General features: G+C 41.2%; 1 protein-coding gene across 1 annotated transcript in view; it reads left to right on the forward strand.

The window, feature by feature from the left end:
• Nucleotides 1–20,717, forward strand: part of LOC141787560 (neural-cadherin-like) — a 477,836-nt gene that overhangs the window by 281,501 nt on the left and 175,618 nt on the right. Inside the window, exon 24 of the mRNA XM_074666057.1 lies at nucleotides 3,814–3,998. Coding sequence (XP_074522158.1) covers nucleotides 3,814–3,998 — 185 coding nt within the window. The remainder of the gene's footprint in view (nucleotides 1–3,813; nucleotides 3,999–20,717) is intronic.

The following is a 20,717-nucleotide window of genomic DNA, read 5'->3' on the forward strand; positions in this document are numbered from 1 at the left end:
ACCCGACCCTGTGGCTGCCTATATCTACACAGCATATGCTGTAAAATGAGTTGATACAGCCGTCGTCACTGCGAGCACTTTATTATTTGATTTGCTGAGGTGCTGCCTTGGATTTCCTCTGTAATTAAACTTGAATGAACTCATTTACTGTACAAGGGGAGCATGGAGAGGAGGACCGAATAGAATTGCCTCCCTGCATGTCTTTGTGCCTATTAGTCAGTCTAATTCGCCCCTCTCCCCTCTCCCTCCCTTATGCATTGTCTCTGCTCACTTCTATTATGTTCAGCTGAGGTGAATTCCTTCACAGCAGAAAACTGAGTAAACAATAAAACAAAGAAATATGCAGCGTGAGACACATGCTATAACAGGATCAGAGAGTATTTGAAACACTTTGTCTTCATCTTGGACATTTGGAACCAGTCCTTTGGGAAACCAAACAGAAAAGGGATCTTACAGCCTAATTCTGCATCAGGCTTGTAAATCATACAGCTCACATGGACATGTGTGATCTCTGCTCAACAGAGATGCATTTGTTTGGCAAATATTCACCCACTGTCAGTGGTTGAGGATTGCCAGGACTTTGTGTTATAAGTGAAAAAGTCCAACAGACATCTTTGGATACACACAGCAGAAAAGAGTATTCCTGTTTTACTGCTGATTTGTGTCAGAAAGTGTGTCATGACCTCCGGGTTCACACCTTTAGTTTGGGAGTTCATTATTAAACTGTGTTCATGAGCTAAGCCTCAAACAAGAATACCGATGTTGAAAGGTGAAATAAACCAGCTGAACTTTAATCAAAACTGAATATCCCCCAAGTTTGTTTTCCAAGTTCTTAACGAAGTTCAGGCGAGTACATTTAGCAGCCTCAGATTTTAAAACCAAGCTATTTCATTGAGTCTTAATTTCTCATCATCACTCCTCTCTACTCTACAGCTGGACTGTTTTTTCCCACTGTTTTCATTTCACAAAGCAGACTGAACAGTCTGAAAATTTCGCTGCACATTGAGGTCAGCATTATTCACAGATTTGCAAACTGTTATTTATCAAAAGCAGAGAGGAGTGTGCAAAACATTCAAGTAGCAGCCTTTTTTATTAACACACGCTCTGACTGCCGCTTTTGACAGTTTAAGTGATAAACATTGTTGGTGGCTGAGTAAATCATCCATCAAATGAATGTTAATTTAATCAGCGGCTTGATAACAAGCCAAAGTAAATGTGTCTGCTGTCTGAATATACTGTCCTCAGCCTGCTTTCTGATTTCCTCCAAAGATTATTCCTGTGAGTGGAGCTCCACTCGCTGATATCAGACCGCTAACAGGAGTGCTTTAAGGACTCTGATTCTTCCACCTCCAAGGGTTATCAGCAGAAGTCAATGCACCACATATTTTGCAGCAAATCACTGTTTTTTTTTTTTTGTTTGTTTTTTTTTACCAGGTGTTAAAGGTTCAGTCCAAGAATGCCAAAATCAGATCTTTAATACATTATACTGTGAATCTTTCCACCTCCTCCTTTGATACAACTTATAAAAAAATAAACTATACAAACACTGATTTATATGCATGCCCCTCACTGTAACAGATGCGCTCTTTTAATCAGAAAACTTCTTTGTTAGAGCAGACTAAAATCAACTTTCCTTCTCCAAAAAACTCAGTTGGTGCCAGAACGTTAGCATCATCACAATCTGTACTTATTAAACTGTAGAACTCTGGTGCTTCAAGCAAGTTCCTCCTAAAATATTTGACTTCATCAGTCATCAGTCTTCGTCAATCTAGTTACAAACAGTGATGGGGAGATTACTTATAAAAAAGCAATCAATTATGGTTACTCGTTACTTTCCCAAAAAAGTACTCCTTCATAAATGTAATAAGTTACCAGGGAAAGTAATCCATGAGTTGCTTTTTCCAATATTGTAGAAGAATTCAGTTTTTGTAAGAGGTTATGCTCTGGGGCATAATGTTCACATTTATGTTCCTGCCTTTTACATCTATGAAGTCAAGTGGTGTCTGTTTACTTCCATACTGAAAATGCCAGTTTTCACCTGACACACACTGCTCTGGAACAACAGAGCAACAGCCGCTGCATTTCTCCTGGTGGCACACAGTCTTCTCTGAAACAGAACTTGATTTTTCTTTGAAAAAAAAGAGCCACATGGCAGTCAGAAAAGAAACAAACTGCTGGATGACGTCCACCGTCGCTCTCTGATTACTGTGTCACATTTTTTTCTACATTGGATTTGTAAGAGAAATGGAAAAAATACAATAAATAAAAACAATCTTTATTTATTTGTGTATTTATTTTTCAAACTTAATTGATGGATGACATATCGGGAGCATCACACTTCAGACCTTCTTGCTTCACTAAAAACCAGCTAATTAACCATCCAATCATCCACTTACCATTGATAAAATCTGAACATATGGTGTCCCTCCAAATTGTCCAATTTGGTTTGAAATGTCTTGAATTTCTCATTATGTGTGCATGAGCTAAACAATCTTTTTGAGGTTAAATCGAGATCATCACAAATTAGCATAAATAAGACAGAAGGCACTCTGCACATCTCACTTCATATGGTGACAGTTTGTTGGTTTATCTGAGCTCTCTAGCTCCTTCCTCTGCAGTTGCCACCACTGTCCTGCACTGAACTGCACTCATACTTTCAGGTTAACCACCTGAGCAGAGAGTTTATGTTCATCCTTAAATGTAAAACAGTCAGGGCGCAAGATGTTAATCAAAACAAACAGTCATGTTTAGAAGTCATTTACAGCCTACAGTGAATGTAAATGGTATTAGCACAAAGACAAAATGCCTGGTGTTTAAACTAAAAGTTTGATTGTTTTGTGAGAAATGTGCATTCCCATTTTTAACGCGGTGCCAGGAATGCACTGATTTCATCACTCCTCTGATTTCTGCAAATAAAACAAACTCTGTGTAAAGTAATGGGTTGAAGAGTGGTCACCAAACAGACAACTTTCTGCGGCTGAAATAAGGCTTTCAGACCATAACAATGACTTGTCTGACTCAGCTATAGACTCACAATAAGCTCAAGCAGGAACCTGATCATTGGCATTGATGGAAAAACAAGTCCATGCATTAGTCCGTGCATTTTTACCAACACTGAGCAGCATTGTTAGAGAGTTCATGTGTAATAATGCTGTACGAAGTCGGGTCTGGTCGTCTCTGACCCTCTAGTCAACCATCATTCAGTCATACTGAGCATTTCTTTCCACTTAGCTTGTTACCATGCTGACCTTTGATGAGCAAACAACAGAAATGACTTGTCTCTGCAGTCTGGCTGCCACGGCCTAATGACTGATCAGTACAACACCAGCAGTCAGTCCTATAGATTTAGCAGCTTGACCCCTCCGGCACAAAGCCATTAGATAATTGCTCATGTTGAGCCATGCTGTGACGCCACTGTTTGCCAGCAGGGAAATTAGATGTTACCAATACACAACCCAGCCTTGGACACTTTTTCACAGGCTGGTCTGTCCTGCTGGGGATCAGATTGTCTGACCACAAATTACACTTCCAGCCTCATTGTAGATTACAAAATATTGTAACCCATAAAAACTTTCAATTAACTCTCAGGGGGAATTCACTAAGATTGGATTGGAACCATTACCAGCAGGAATTGCACATCAATTGCCCCTGTTCTCCACTCCATCTTGAGGGCTAAACACATAGGAAATTGCTCTAAGGATACTGTGCGATGGTTTGTAAAGATGAGAGGTCAGCTTGTGTGATAAAATGAAAGGTATTAGATGTAAGACCACATTTAATTTACCTAACACCTCTTGGTATTTTATCCCACAGTTACTTCATCCTGAACAAGCGAACGGGCTTCCTGATCATCAAGGAGAACGCTCCACCCGGCACCTATCAGTTCCAGGTCCGCGTGTCGGATGAAGTCTGGCCAGACGCTGTCTCTGCTGTCACTGTGCATGTGAGGGAGCTGCGGGACGAGGCCATCTACAATTCTGGGTCCCTCCGCTTGGCAGGTAAGATTGACATGGCACGGCACACACAAACACACACACCTGCCTCTGGGTAAGGTCAGGAATAATCCTTGGTGTTGCTGGGTGTCCTTCTTGGTTGGTCTCTGTCTGTCCAATGACTCCTGGACAATGACCTTTGACCTCCTCCAATGCTGTTTTGTTGTGTCTTTTTCTGATGTTCACAGACAGCTGAGGTTTTCTGATTTTAGTGGCCATTTTGTATCCAGAGTTCTTCATGCCTGCTGTTTCATTCATGTAGTCACTAAAAGCAACATTTTTTTTGTTTGTTTGGGTGACGTCACAAAGACTGTTTCCATATATCCTACAGTCCATGGTGTGACCAGACAATTAACAGCACTCTGTAGAAATGAATGTTACACTTCAAAATTAAAAGACAGTATGATGAAATTTTTTTTTAATTAATTTATTTGTTTTATTATGGTAGGAAAACAGGACTTACATATTAGGCATGGAATGATTCACAGAATCCACAGTTTGAATGTTATCATGTTTTTGTGGTCTGGGTTTTTGGTTTGGTTTGGCGTACATTGTTATTGTTTTTAACACCCCAGAATACAATTAATTTCAATTATCTACCATTAACAGTTTTCTTTTTTCATGTGATATATAGTCATGTAAAACCCGAAAGAATGAGGCAGATCCCATTTCAAACATCATTACCCCAGGCTCACACCGAATCCCGTGCGGGTCCGGTGCGGCTTCTGCATGTAATCCGTATCATTAAAATCACTGTTGTAGGCTCACATTAGTGCGCAGTGTGAGTTCGGTTGCGGGAGCCGTAGGGCACAACGGAAAGAATCTGCAAGAAGTCTATCTTTTCCGGAATAAAGCTCTTGCACAAGTCCAGACAAGAACGTGAACCTACGTGAGCTTCCACTCTCTTGAGTGCCCTTTCCGCACCCGGCAACGGAGTGAGCCGCAGCTTCTATCTGGAGCTGATGTGAGTGGCAGCTTGCGGAAAATCTGCACGGTACTGGACTGCAACCGTTCCGGGTTAAAGCTGAGTGAAACATTGCTAGTTTCAACATGTCAACTCCACAGTAGAGAGTGACACAGGAGTAGATTTTTACACCTGTCCCATCCCACCCCCACAAAATAAATAAATAAATAAATAAATAAATAAATAAATAAATAAATAAAATACTGTCCTGTCCCTCTCCTGGTAAAATGACCCCTACTCCCATCCCACTCCCATTCAGGATGACTCCCACTCCTTTTCCGATCCCATTTTTTTTTTCTTTCTTATAATTTGTAGACAATACATTGAATTTGATTTGATTTTCTCCCCATTCTTTTTTTACATTACTGTTGGCTTCTGGGAAATGTAGTTCTTTTTTAGTTGCGCTAGAGTGTTGGCTTATTGGAAATAAACTACAGGTGCATGTCCCATATTATATTTTATCATCCTGATTGGGTCCCGCTACTGTCTGCTCCCATTAATTGTTTATCCTATACCATCCCAATCCCATGGTTGTTGATTTCCATCCCACAGGAATCCCACAGGAATACCATGCCCAGGGGGATTGCTGAAAAAATGTCAGTCTCTACTCCTCAGTAAGGAAAGTCACTATTGGCTGACAAAAGTCCCTGTCCCTAAAAGACGATAAAGGGCACCAAATGATGCCAAATGATGCCAAATGATGCCATTGCCTAATTTGCATGATAAGCCACTTGCTTGTAATTGACATGGGTATAGTAGGAATGACATGGGAGGGATAGAAATTTGGTTAAAAAAAAAACAAAAACTTTTTTTAATTTTAAAATTCAAAATATCAACACTCCTTTATCTGGGGGCTGGCAGAAGTGACTCAAAAGAGACATGCGTGTGTTTGTATCTGTTTGGATGCAGTGGCCTGCTCTGGGTGCAGCAGGAGGAGACTCCTGTCTGTGTTTGGATTGAGGAGGAGCTCACTGCAGCACTCGCTGCTATTTAAGGAGGTTAAGTTAATTTTACATCCACGGTGCTCCCATACAGCAAAATGATACGTCACAGGCACATGCTCTAACTCTGTCTTCTTCACTTGCCATGTACACAACACACACGCCTCTCCCAATAACTGTCCTGCTGTACTCCTTTGCCTCACATTGCGCGTGTCTATTTTTTAACCACACACGAACTGAGTAGTAAAATGAAGAAAAAAGAAAAACATGAATCATGAACGACACACACCTCAAACTGCGTCAAGAAAACCGAACGTTTTTTTTTTTTTTTTCATGAATAGTTACATCCCTGCCACAAATGTCCTATTTTATCCACAGGGGGCGCCAACGTTGACAAAAACAGAAAGTTCCTCACAGTAGCTTTAGATGAATGACCCCCTTGCTGACAGCCTTACCCTCACTCTTCCTCTGCGTCTCAGTTTTGTCCTGTGGCATTCAGGCTATCAGGACAACAGGTATCAGCAGTATCATTTTGTTGTTAGTCCACATATTTTAGCGTTCCAGAAAAATAACGAAAATATGCCTAGCCCTGCTGACAGGGGAGTTGTTGAAGGAGGTGGTCATTACTTACAGACTTCTCTCCAGTCACAGGAAATTAATGAGCGCTGATTACTCGTTGCTGTAGGTGTTTGCAGTGTTTCAAAGGACTGTCACACTCTCCGTTAAAGATGTTTCCTTAGCAAAATTACAGCCATTATTAATCCCCCTCCCCTGACTTATGAGGCTCTCTGATGGCGTTAGTCCACACACAGAATAAGCCTGTTTCCATCACTTATGCTGGAAAAATAATTAGTAGAGAGGTTTTGCTCCGCCAGCACATTCCCCTCACATGTTGAGCAGCATCCATCATTACCTGATGTACAGCGCATCGGGCTGTCCGCTCAGAATTAAATTCGCTTTAGAGAAATGGGACATGGCTGAGGGATTTTTATGATTTCAGAGATATTGAAATAGAAGCAGAGGGGAGGGGGGGTGCACTCCAAAGGCGAGGTTGAGGGAAGAGCGAGAGGAAGAAAGAAAGGAAAGGATTGAGGAGGGAGTCAAGCCTCATATAAGACGATAAAAGGATTTGCTTCTCATTCTGAAAACAGGGCTGAGGTAAATTAATGTGCACCAAACCCAGAGACAGTATGCAGGGGAACAGCTGGCGCCCACATTTCAATATTGGTTTAAAGGAGATGAATCTATCCACTAAATGCAGATGAGAAAATGTGTGCTTAAGATGAATAATGTCGTATCAAAATGAAAGGAATGACTCTCTTTCTGGATATTTGTTTTTGTGATAGAAACCTTTATTTTTCTTCTATTTAATTTAGGGTGAGGAAATTAGGTCCTTGTGGTTAGGTGACTTCATGTTTTTTGCACCATCGTCAAAGAGCTGTACTGTGATTGGCTGTAAATTTGTGGATTTAAGTCATCAGACGCAGGTTATTTTTAGGTCCCGCAGAGGGGAAGAGGTTTAAGCTGTCTTAAGGGGTAAAGACTTCCATTTGTTTCAGCAAAGCCCACATCATGCAGCTTCTGCTCAGCTGTTTTTGCTGCCGTGTTAGCTTCTGGTGCAATAGTTGAGCCTAAATGTAGCAGTGTTGTGGGTTTTGGGGTACGGACAAACCCACTGACTATGACTTGCACCTCCCACGTCTGCTGATCTTGTGTTGCTTTAAATGTGAAGTCTTTTCGGTCAGTAGTACTTAGATATGTATTTATTACAGAGGATTGATCTGTTTTCTTTAAATGAAAAAACAAATTGACCTGAAGAGGAAAAAAAACGTATTGTTAAGCTGTTCATGTAATGAGTGGGCGAGTGGGATTTTTTTTTTTTACTTTGACTGTTTCAAGAATCAACCAAAGACTGTATATTTATGGACGTAGTCTCACTGACATCACCCGTTTGTGTCTGAAACAGATTTTTGAACCAGTTCGGCTATTTTGGCCATGTTGGATGTGGTGAAGGCTTTAAATACAGCTATAGGGCGCCCGTCAGCCATGTGAGCAGGGCTGTGCCTCTGATTGGGCAATCTCGTGGTCTTAATGTCATCTAAACCAGTAGTTCTCAAGAGCGGGTACGTGTGGCCCTTGGGGTACCCGAGGGCACTCCGGGGGGTACACAAGATTCAAACATGTGTATCTAAAAAGTAGCAACCAAGCAAAATTCCTTCACACTATTTATTCAGTCAATGTTTGAATCCAACATAAGTTTAAGTTCATGAACTGAGTATTATATTCAACTAGGGATGCACAATATTATCGGCACTATATTGGTATCAGCAGATAAAAGCTTAAAAACACGTTTATCGGTATCGGCAGATATGAAAATTTCTGCCGATAGTCACAGCCGATAAGGTGCTATTCAGTTAGGATTATTATTGTTTTCCATCTGAGAAATAAGCTCCTTAAATAAAATGTAGCACTTCATTTATTTGCACTGCAGAGCTCTGTGTCTGTCACCAGGTTGTTACAGTAGCTCTAAAATAATCAAATGCAACTTGGTTATGTTTAAAAATGCATTGTACATTTAAAGTTCATGTGATCTAAAGAAATTATTTTTCTGTATTTCAATACTGAATGTCTTGAGTTTGGAAAAATAATACATTTCTTATTTATGGTAAAATCAAATGTTTTTTGTCTTGTTTTATGTGTGTTTCTTAAACAAATAAGATCGTCACAATAAGAGTAACATATAAATTCCAGTACAGGATAGACTTAGCTTTCTTTACAGTGAAAAAAAGAAACAAACTGGTGATTATCGGTATCGACCAAAAGGGGTTTCGATACATCGGATTATCGGATATCGGCAAAAATCCAATATTGTGCATCCCTATATCCAACAGACAGTAATAGTACAGTGCTGTGCTTATGTCTTTGTTTAACCAAAAATGTTTGGGGCTTATTAGGGGGCACTTGGCAACAAATAAGAAAGAAAAAAAAATATTATAGGGGGTACATCACTAGAATAGGTTTGAGAACCACTGCTCTAAACTGCAGAGTTAGAAAAAAAATCACCCCCTGTTCAGTGTGTCAGTAGTGGAATAAGTGATTCAGACAAGAGATGTTTTTTGAACCAGGCTGTAAATAGGTAAAATTCTGCTGTGAAAAAAGCTTATTTTTCTTCTCTTGTCTTCTTCTGTAAAGTCACATGGTATTGTGGTGACTTATCTGTCAGCTTATGTATACAGGTTTGGTCATCCTACTAACGTAGCAGTTTAGCACCCCCTTTTGTTTGACAGTCTTATTTCTTTAACCGCTATAATGATCATTTGGCTGTCATGACTTTTTTTTTTTCCATAACTTAAAAAAAAGAAACAACCATCAGGGTCACTGATTTTTTTTTTTCTCAAAAGCCTATATTATAATATGCAATTGATTTTAAATAAGTTACACTTGAGGATCATGAAATATCCCTCAGTCCAGCTATTTTTGCCATAAGTGGTCATATTGACTGCACCGTTTTCCCGCTGTTATACTTTTGTATAGTGTATCTTTTGGCTGCATAGCAACTAACCCCAGGAGCAGCTGTAGTCGGTAACACTCTAGTTGGAGTATATTTTTGCACAGTAGGACAACTTTGAACAGTAACAATTTGGGGAGAGAAAGTTTTACTAAAAATGTCTGCAAAGTATCGGGTGAGAAACATGAGTTGCTGCAAGCTTTACCTTGGTGGTGTTGTTTTTCTCTTTTGAGGGATGCGCTTACTTAGGAGGTGTGCTCATTACTGAATGTTTCCAAACTAGCAGTTAAAATGACTGCTCATCACAATCCTAGTCGTGATGGGATTCTGGTTTCTGTAGTGTTAGGACAGCATCACAGGTATGTGACAGTGCATAGGCTCACTTATCTAATCCTAGTATCTGTTCCTCTCTGTTTATGGCATTGAAACAAAGAACAGACCTGAAACATTGTTTATTATGGTCAGACAGTTTGCCAACCTAGACCAATGCAAGAGAGAAAATCACATCATGGACAGGGAAGAGGAAAACTCATCCACGCAGAGAGCAACAGATACCAGCATTAGGAGGCTGTGGAGACAAGGCAGCCCTCAAGACATTAAATTGGGATGAAGGCGCCTCCATGCTGTCCGACAACAGGCTTCTAGTAGGACAACAAAACCTCTATAAATCAGCTGAGAGACAAGTCACAACATCACCTGACTATGCTGAAGAAGACCGCAGAAGGTTTGTACTTGAAACATGTCAAGGTTAAAAAGATAAATCACACTGGTCTGCTCAAAAGAAGTGCCCTACTACAATAAACGGTGTCAGACCAAATGAACCTTTTTGGAGACAGATAAGTTGGTAAATGTAGCACGACTAAAGTATTCTGCATCGTGTGATACCCAACATCCGGCCTACTGCAAAGTGGTTGCTTGCCTCTTCAAGCACCACGTATTGAATTTAATCGTCACCAATTAAACTGAAATAATGGTGATACTGCTTATAGACTGTATAAAACATGGATGTATAGTCTCCACAACGTCACCCACCTGTTCCTGATACAGTGAAATGAAGCTAATCCGCAGATGACAACTTTGACCTTCTTTTCGAACAGTACAGGGCGCCCGTCAGTCACATGAGTGGAGGTGTATCTCTGATTGGACAATCAAATGATCCTAATAACTTCTGAACCACAGAGTTTGAAAAATTCCACCCACTGTGCAATGTGTGCCGATAGCGAAATCAGTGTTTCAGACCCAAGCTGTTTTTTAAACCAGGCTGTAAATATGCTTTTTAATACTGTGATTTTTCTGAACCCGATGTTGCCCCTTGATAACACTGGATTGTTCACAACTTACTTTTGAAATGACACAAAGGAGCATTAACGTATACAATTTCTGAAATATATACAAGGCAGTTATAAACTGAGGATCTACGAGTGGTGGTGCTGCAAAATGACAAACTGTTCACATGCTGAAGTGCAGCAAAGAACAATCACTAAAAATATAAGTTTGAGCATCTCAAAACAAAATGTAATATCAGGGATTAATGACTATCATCCTGATGTGTTGGCAAGAAACCACAATGTTGGTTTGTTTGTATGCGGAGGATGTGTAACAGAAGCCATTTCCAGGGTTTTATTTTTCCATGTGGAGCTCGGAGTAAACAGTCTCATTGATTCTCAGTCTCGGGGATTATGAAAATATTCTACTTATAGCATTACTTACACCCTCCTTGACATTTTAAATCCCATTTCAAGAACAAATGTGGATTGCAATAAGGACGCTCAAAGAGAGCGGTAGTTAAATGTGCATTGCTGAGATTAAGGCTTGCTCACTTTCCTTCTCTCTTTTTATTGATGGAAAAGTAAAACATGATAAACAAAAAGTCCTTGAGGTGTGTACGTTCCATTGGCTGAGACTGAAGTGGAAGGTACTGTTCAACAAGTATAAACTATACCTACTGAATACATACACTGCATACAACAGGCTGGTATGAAGGGAGAGCGTCTGGACAGACAGCACTGTATTTCCAAGTGACACTCCTCTAATAAACATGTGGGATCCATAAACAGAGAGTAGGTTTTAATATCTTTTTCTCTTCAATGTGATTGACTTCTCAGGATTTTGTCATATCACTCCCACTCTTGTCCCAGTGGGTGTTAGTTCATGACGAGTAAAATTTGAAGAAATGTCAAGCATAGATTTTTTTTGTCAGTTTTTTAAAGAGAGGGGTATTATACTTTTTTAAACTTTGTATTGTCCCTCTGGTGCCCCTGTAGTAGCTTTATATGATATACAGAGCGACAAAATCCCTATTTTTCTCACTCTGTTGTTTTATGTGTCATGAACCAGTGAAGAGAACCTCATACAACGATCTCTGAAGCCCTTTTGAAGATGCAACTTGGAGCACTTTGATCAGTTTATAGACAAATTCTGGGATTTCTGCAACATATAACTATGTAGAGGTTTGAAAATCTACACACATTTAGGATGGATATTGAACATTGTTACTTAATGTTGGGGATGTTCGATACCACTTACTTTTAGCCCAATACCAGTACAAGTCCTCTCTCGAGTACTCACCGATTCAGAGTAACAATACCACTATAGTACTTTTAATAAATGAAAATCAAATCAGCAGTGACAGATCATTTTGATCAAAGTCCTTCTGACATTAAGTCCAACATAAAAAACAAACAACTCTCTCCGAGTTAATGTTTTTTTTTTTTTTTTTTTTTTTTTAAAGAAAATAATAAATAAATATAGCTGCATGCAGCAATGACGGGCCCTCGCCCCGCGGGAAATGGTCCGTTTTGGGGTAATTCCCAAGCGGGCTAAGTGCAGCAAAATGTGCCTCAAGCAAGAGCTCTGTGTATGGATGAGGTTGTTCCCCCGCAAGCAAGCATACATGGTACATTGAAAGCATAGTTGATATGATTAGTGTACCATAGGGGGAGCAGCATTATCACTGTAATTCATGTCAACAGCAGTCAGGAGTGGGAGTGACTTCATGTGTGTAAAATTTGGAGCAAACGTTAAAATGAATGTAATAATATGATCAAGCATTTCCAGTGGGTGGCGCTATTGCAGTAGCAGAGATTTGAGGTTATAAAAGAGTTGGGGGATGGACTTTCATGGTGTGTGTGAAGTTTGGAAGAAATTAGACCTTAAATGACTGAGTTAGTACTACTTCCTGCTGTGTTTTGACATTAGCGAGGTGAAGCTAGTGCCATAGACACACCCTCGACCTTGAGGACATGAGCTGATTTGTAATGCTTTATGAAGGCGTGACAGACATTTGCAAGTTAAATGAAAAAGAAAATGGCAAAAAATGAAGAGGCTATAAATCAGAGAGTAAAAGACATTACTTCCTGTTAACAGTAAGGGGCGCTGTAGTGTTAGATGAAAAGAAGTATATGGATGTGTTGGAGATGGGAGAGTTAACATGTGTGTGCATTTTGGGCCTGATCCAACATTGTACAAGAGAGCTATTAAGATTTTCATGAAGTAGCAAAATGGTGAACTTTGGCGGCCATTTGTGGCCGAGCCATACAAGATGATAAGAATTGTATTGTAAGTGTTCATCTTCAATGTGTGTAGTTTCCACAAGGCAAGTTTGGAGTTCATCTTAGTCCAAACCTGGGAGTAGTTCATTGAAATACATAGCCTATAAACGTAATTTTGGCAATTTCAGGCCATTGCCATCAGGAGGCGTTGTAATTTCTGGCAGGAATAGGGACATGGCTGTGTCCAGGGCTTAACACTGAACATGTGTCGTGATTTTGGTGCAGATTGGACAAAGTTGAAAAATGCCGAACTTTGAGCCACTGTCCTAGCCAAACGGAAAAAAATTCTGTAAATTTAGCTATGATTATTAATGTTCAATGTGTGTAGTATACACATGCCAAGTTTGGAGTTGCTGTGACAAAAGCCCTAGGACTAGTTCGTTCAAATGCGTAGGCTACAAATCGTGAAAATCCCATGTTTACGTGCTAATAGCGAAGTTCGTGTTGAGAATTCACGATAGTCATAAGAGACTTTTTTGTTCATGTGGGCATGCTTGTTATACCCACCAAATTTCAAGGCTGTAGCTGAAAGCAGACCAAGGGGCTGCAGTTTTAAGCCCCTAGGGGGCGCAAGGGGGGATGAATTTTTGCAGAGACAGTGGAATCATAAATTTTTCGCCGAGTTTGAATTTTGTGGCTAGGTCATTTCGCCTTTTTTTCAAGCCAAAGGCACGCAAAATGGCATTGTATTGGCAGAAACAAAGAAGAAGAAGAAGAAGAAGAAGAAGAAGAAGAAGAAGAAGAATCCTAACAGTTACAATAGGGCTTCGCCCCCCGATTCTCGGGGGCTCGGGCCCTAAATATTAAAAAAAATGTTAAAAGTGCACAATAAAACTAATAACTGTCAGAGTTTAAATATTTTTTTAAAAAGTTAACTGAGGTGTAAAGTAAAACAGTTTCACTGTTAACTCTCCCTGGTTCATTTATGTTGTCTGAACAGACCTGACCCATAATTGCTGTGGTGTTTAACCACAGCAAGTAGCAGCATCTACTGGCGAGGAGGACTTACTCGAAGTAAGATTTTCTCGCCTTGAGTATCGGCTGCTGGTATCGGCAGCCTTCACGAGTACCGATACCTTGAAAAAAGGCTGGTATCGGCCTAATACCGATACTTGGTATCGCTACTCGCCCATCCCTACTTTATATCCATGTTTGAAATATGGGAAAGTAGAATGCACCTCTGTAAGGTTTGCTTTCACATGGACTTCATTGTTTCAATGACTGTTTTCCCAGCTTCACCCATGCCTGCTATGTCAGCCGGAGTAGAATTTTTTTCCGGTACTGGTTAAACTGTGAATGCACTTTTTCTTATGCAGCCTTTTCTAAATCTTTCTGACCCCTCAAAGAGCTTTTTTGGGGTGGTAGAGTCAGTGCTAGAGTTGGTCATCTCTGGGTTTAAAGTTTGTGGATATGATAGCCATGCATACTTTTTTATTTTTGAGAATTTACACTGACATCACAAGCCACCTGTGTTTATCTGTTGTGATACAGAACCTGGTTAAAGACAGTGCAGGAACGCCCAAAAAACAAATCTCAAAAGCAAATTGAATCAGTTTGAAAAAACACTTTGTCGGTAAAGTTCGCACAAGAAATGAAAATCACACTGAAAACATGTCTATTGTTAGTTTTCACAAGTCTCGATCCAGTACTGATCTCTCTGACATGACCTCCAAAATCTAACCTGACCAGATGAAAGATGAAATATTTCTGCTGCACTGTTTGTTTTTCAAAAAGATTGCAAGGTTTTATTCAAGAGTTAAAAAATCTGAAGATTAAAAGCAAAAATCTTGTATTTCTGTCCATGAATATATGTACATATATCCCTGCTACTCATCTCCTTCAGACTTCCTTCAGGAGGAGGAAGAGACTGCACAGACAGTACGGACTCTGGTAGTTTCCTCTCCTCAGGTTTTTCTTACTCTCCCTCACGTCACTTTATTACGACATGAGTGTATCCCTATTTGTGCTCCTTGTAGTGAAATAACAATCCTACAGGCAGGAGAGCATCTGTGCTCTACCGCCTCGACACCAAACTCTGATGAAGCCCCTGGGAAGGAGAAAGCAGCGGTGATTTGTGAGGCTGGATCAAAGCCAGGTGCAAAGGCTGCCACTCTGCGTTAGGAGTTACTCCCTTTCCCCGCCAGCCCCCGTCCCTCCTGACTATCTCTCCGTCTGCCTGTGTCCTTGTTTCTCCCGACGGACTGACTGATGGGAGCTGACATTAGCCCCGATCCCTCTCGCAGTATCCGCTGAGCCCATTCTGAGCCCCCTGTCTTGTCTCTTAATGCCTGAGCTCTGTCTCCCTTTACACACCCACAAACCTAATCGCCCAGCCCAGCCCTTTATGTGTGTGAGTCACTGTACCTCCATGTCTCAAAGAACCACTCTGACTGTCCACGTTTTGATCATGAAGACGTTTCTGTGACGTAGTTTTCAGTTTCGGCTAGTCCTTGGATTCAGCCCTCAAGGTAAAATCTCTCTTTTTGAAACTACGTGGACAGACAGAGATCTCTGTCTGATATGATTTTAAATGTCAGGGAAGGGGAAAAAAATCCACAGCCATTGTCCTTGTCCACTTTCTGATGAAACATTCTCTCTCACTCAAACTCCACATTTGTGTCACTAACCCTCCACAGCAGCACAGCTCAAAAGGACTGTCAGAGGGAGAGAATTTAACACTAACAACACGATAACTTTCAAAGATACTGACTTGTTTTTGGTAACAGAGGCTGTTGAAGCTACACATCAGCTTTAAGCTGAGCTTTAAGGAGAAATATCTGAAAGATTTTAGGAAGAGAAAAGAATGATGCCTTCGTCTTGCTGTATTTCAAAATGAAATCACAGAGAGAAGGAGTCTGTCTTCGTTTTTGCTTTCTGCTGAATACATAAAGTGTTTATAGAGTGGACAGTGTGGCTCTACCATTTACTATCCTACGGTTAACAGTGTGTACCCACCAAAAACGTCGCAAATTTTTCGCGCGTTGATATTACATACAAAGTCAATTTAATACCGCAAATTGACGCTGCGTTGGGGCGAGCAAGCAGTGAGCGGCAAGCGTTTCCAGCGAAAAACGCTCGCTGCTCACCGCTCAACGTTTGACGCTCGAGTTGAAATAATTGAACTTTTCGAGCGAGCGAGCATCTTGACGCACCAGGACAGCCTATCAGCGTGGAGATCGTCACCGATAGACAGGCGCTCCGCAGCTGGAATGGAGCGCCTGTAGTTGGTATCCAGGCGGGAGATCCTGGCACCAACCCTGGATAGCAGGTCTTCAAACTGGGCAACAGTCAGCCTGAAGTATGGAGATGGAACTGGCAGTCCAGACGCAGCTCCTGCAAGAGACGGTGGAACTCACCGAGCTCACACCATCTCGGTAGGGTAGCATGCATCCAGTACCGACGTCAGCGCCTAGCCCGCAGCTGACTTCTCAACAGCAGGTACAGAGCAGCGATGGTGGTGATTGGAGCCATGTTCGACGATGAAATGATCATGGCAAACTTTTGGTGCAACGAAGCCGCGGCGAGCGGTGAGCGTTTTTTGCACATTTGTACCAGCGTCAAAACCCAAGCGTCTAGCATGATTTCACTTGGCCCGTGAATACATTCGCCCTCAGCGCTTTCGGTGGGTACGTAACGTTAAAAGCCAAAATACCCCTGTCACAGGCGCTGCCTTTGGTAGCCATTGTGCAGCAAGAGTCCACGCAGTAGAGACTATGAGGGACTCAGTATATTTATTTCCTTTGGAGAGTCTACATACACTACCTGGCTGAAAAAAAAGTTGCCACTAAAAAAAGGTCACAAACTAATATTTTGTTGGACCACTTTGAGCTTTGATTACAGCACACATTTGTTGTGGCATTGTTTGGATGAGCTTCTGCAGTGTCACAGGATTTATTTCCATCCAGTGTTGCATTAGTTTTTCACCAAGATCTTTCATTGATGATGGTGCAAAGCCTTCGCCAGCGCATCACAAAGATTCTTAATGGGGTTAAGGTCTGGGCTCTGTGGAGGCCAATCCATGTGTGAAAATGATGTATCATGCCCCCTAAACCACTCATTCACAGTTTGAGCCCGATGAATCATGGCATTATCATCTTGGAATATGACCGTGTCATCAGGGAAGAAAATATCCAATGATGGAATAACTTGGTCATTCAGTATATTCAGGTAGTCAGCTGACCTCATTCTTTGAGCACGGACTGTTGCTGAACCTAGACCTGACCAACTGCAGCAACTCCAGATCATAGACTGCCCCCACAGGCTTGGACAGTAGACACTAGGCATGGTGGGTGATCACTTCATCTGCCTTTCTTCTTACCCTGATGGCCCATCGCTCTGGAACAGGGTCAATCTGGACTCATCAGACCACATGACCTTCTATTGCTCCAGAGTCCAATCTTTTTGCTCCCTGGCAAGTTGAAGCCTTTTTTTTTCTGGTTAGCCTCACTGATTGCTAAATATGACAGCGGGCAGACTCTACCATCATCAATGAAAGACAGTGGTGAAAAATTTATACAACACTGGATAGAAATAAATCTTGTAACACTGCAGAAGCTGATCAAAAATATGCCACAGGAAATGTGTGTTGTAATCAAAGCTAAAAGTAGTCAAACAAAATATTAGAGTGTGTGACCTTTTTTTGATGGTAACTTTTTTTTTTTTTTTAATCAGGCAGTGTATTTTACAACTCCTTGAAAAATATACACAAAAATGGTAGCTGTCAATTATTGTTAGATGTGATGTAAAGCCTCGTTTTTAACCTCTTATGACTAATGAAAATGCAACTTTTCGGAAAAGGAGGACCTGAAAACAAGGCAGCCCAATAATATCTTCAAATCACCTCAACAATCGAATGTGAGAAACATTTCCAAGACGGGTTATTTATTTATTTATTTTTAAGTTTGACCACAGCTCATCTGGAATGACTTGGGGGATTTATTTTTTGACCTACACTGCAGCCAGCCACCAGGGGGTAGGGGTATTAGTGGCAACCTCTCTTTGAGCCAAGCAAGATGATGTCTGTTTTTATTTTTTTATTTTTTTTTGACAGTGTGTGGTTGAATATAATGCATTGCATGCATGGGTGCAACAAATGTCTCAGTGGAATAGAGGAGGGGATCATTTTGGTCATCAATCTGTTTTTCTGACAATCAAATCTTAAACAGCCTGAAGCTTTTTGCAGTAACAGCCCTTTATTATCTGGCCTGGTCTCATCTGGCTCTGTCGAGGTGGCAGAACTATACTGGACACAGATAATTAAACATTAAACATTAAATGTTTTCACACTCTCAGCTTGCCATGTGCCCTGACGCCCTGTGTTCATGTGGCAAAAGAAAAAAAACCCAGAAATATTTCACACTGGATTATTTTCTTGCAAGCCATTCTCTGAAATCCACGTTCAACAGTGGAGTAGCACAGAGCAGAGTGGGGACTGTTGACACACAAAGTTAAGCAGATCATCACAAAAGGCTGAATAAAGGATAAAAAGCTCTCTCCGTTTCTCACTCCTCCCACTCACTTTCTTTTCTGTCAGAGTGTAAGCTGCTGCTTAGTGGAGTGACTAACCTCAGCGCAACCTCTGCGGAGGAAACAAGCTCACAAACATACAGCTCTGGAGTTATGCTTCTTTCAGTGGAAACAAAACAAAACATGCATCTATCTTACACATATATTACACATATTCCTCGACGAAATCCTCATAAGAAAAAAATAGAACACATCTGGATCTTATCAACAGTCTCATCAGTGAAAACAAGGGATTCCTCGTTTATATGCAAACAGTGGACCACATGCTGTTAATTACCTGCCTGTTAGGCATCAAAGAGACCAGTAACAGGCCAGCATCAGGGGAAATAATGACTCCGGGAGAGAAATTAAGTTGCAGTGGGAGAAAAACCAGCAACAAACTGGGCAGGTGTAATGAGGAGTGACAGTAGAGATTATCAGACAAAAAAAAAGAAAGTAAGAGAGATTAATGACACTTTCCTGATAGTGTGTTTGAGAGGTGTTTGTGTGTGAAATTCCAGCCCATCGTCAAACTAAAGTTTGAACAAAGGCAGGGTCAGAGATGAGTCTCCTGTGTTAGAAAATGTAACGTTGTCTTTGTAGGGAGCAGTGTTAGCGGCTTCACTGAAAACACACACGTTTCCCTCTAACACCAGACTTGCAAAAGATCTGTTTCCATTCTATTTCCACTCTGCTGCAGTTTGGCTCCATCTTCCCTCGTCCGTCGACAAACACCAGCTGCGTTGCCAGGTCGCAGCATGTAGCCGCGCTGAGTCACATGACCAAGAGTTTCCCACGCTTCCCATCTGAATGATGAGCCTCTTCTTATTCATGTTGTCATTGGTCGGCTATAAAAACACTCAAACCTGTTGACTTCAGGGCTGGCACTGCTCATTATGACAACTCCTTGATGTCATTAAGTGAATTAAAAACCTGGCATTGACTTTGGGTGTCTTACTTTGAGGTCAGCCAAATGTTGTGGTGTAGACAAGGGATGGAACGGTTCACAAAAACCATGATTCGGTTCATAACATGGTTTTGTGGTCACAGTTCCTGGTCTCGTTCTGTGTACATTGTTGTTTTTTTAACACCCCAGATTACCACATACCCAAATAATCCACTATTACAGATTATTTTTAATCAGTTATCCAATGTTGTAGTCAAGAAAACATGAAAGAATGAGGCTGTTTCCCATTTAAAACATCATTAAAGCTGAGTGAAACGTTGCTAGTTTCAACATGCCAACTCCTCAGAAAGGAAACTCACTATTGTCTGTCCCAGAAGTCACTAAATGATGCTGCTGTCTAACGGAAGAATAATCCATTTACATGTATTTGTCATGTCTAAACATCAACCCTCCTCCTTTACCTGGGCTGGGGACACACTTGCGATCCATTCAGGAGCTGCTGTGAGTGAGGAGGTCTGTCTCTGTGTTTTGGATGGGGAGGGACCCACACGCGCTGACCATTGAGATCAAAAGATGCTTTAACCTCAGATTCTCCAAACTTCAGAAAAGTCAAAAGAATTGTCGTCTTTAAAAAAACTTGCCAGAGGGCTCTGAAAAGTCATTAAATGTAGAGACAAAATCTTTCAGTTAGCAATACTCACTTGCGGTTTTATCCTCCACTTTCTTATGGCCGTCATGACTCAACACCACAGGTACATCCTCTAACTCTGTCTTCTCCACTCATCATGTACACCAGTGTTTCCCAATCCTGGTCCTGGAGGACCCCTGCCCTGCATGTTTTAGATGTTACCACACTCCAGCACACCTGATTTAAATGAATGGCTCGTTATCAGGCTAAAGCAGAGCTTGTTGACGAGCTGATCATTTGAATTAGTTGTGCTGGAGTTGGGAACATAAAAAACATGCACCCCAGGACCAGGATTGGGAAACACTGATGTACACAACCCAAACGCATCCCCACAAAGTGTCCTGCTGGACTCCTTCACCTCAAGTCGCGCATGTGTATGATCGGAGCTAAGTACTTACCGTATTTTCCGCACCATAGGGCACACCTGAAAGCCTTCAGTTTTCTCAAAAGTCGACAGTGCGCCTTATAATCTGATGCGCCTTATATATGGATCGATATTGACTACGTATTTTTCGCACCATAAGGCGCACCTAAAAGCCTTCAGTTTTTTCAAAAGCCGGCAGTGCGCCTTATAATCCGATGTGCCTTATATGGATCGATATTGATTAATCATGGCTACTGTAGTCAGGGGGACTCGTTGGAGTAACAGCGGTAAGCAGTA

The sequence above is a fragment of the Halichoeres trimaculatus genome, unplaced genomic scaffold (assembly GCF_033239565.1).
Source record: "Halichoeres trimaculatus isolate MK-OKI-2021-1 unplaced genomic scaffold, fHalTri1.1 fHalTri1_scaffold_3, whole genome shotgun sequence".
NCBI lineage: Eukaryota > Metazoa > Chordata > Actinopteri > Labriformes > Labridae > Halichoeres > Halichoeres trimaculatus.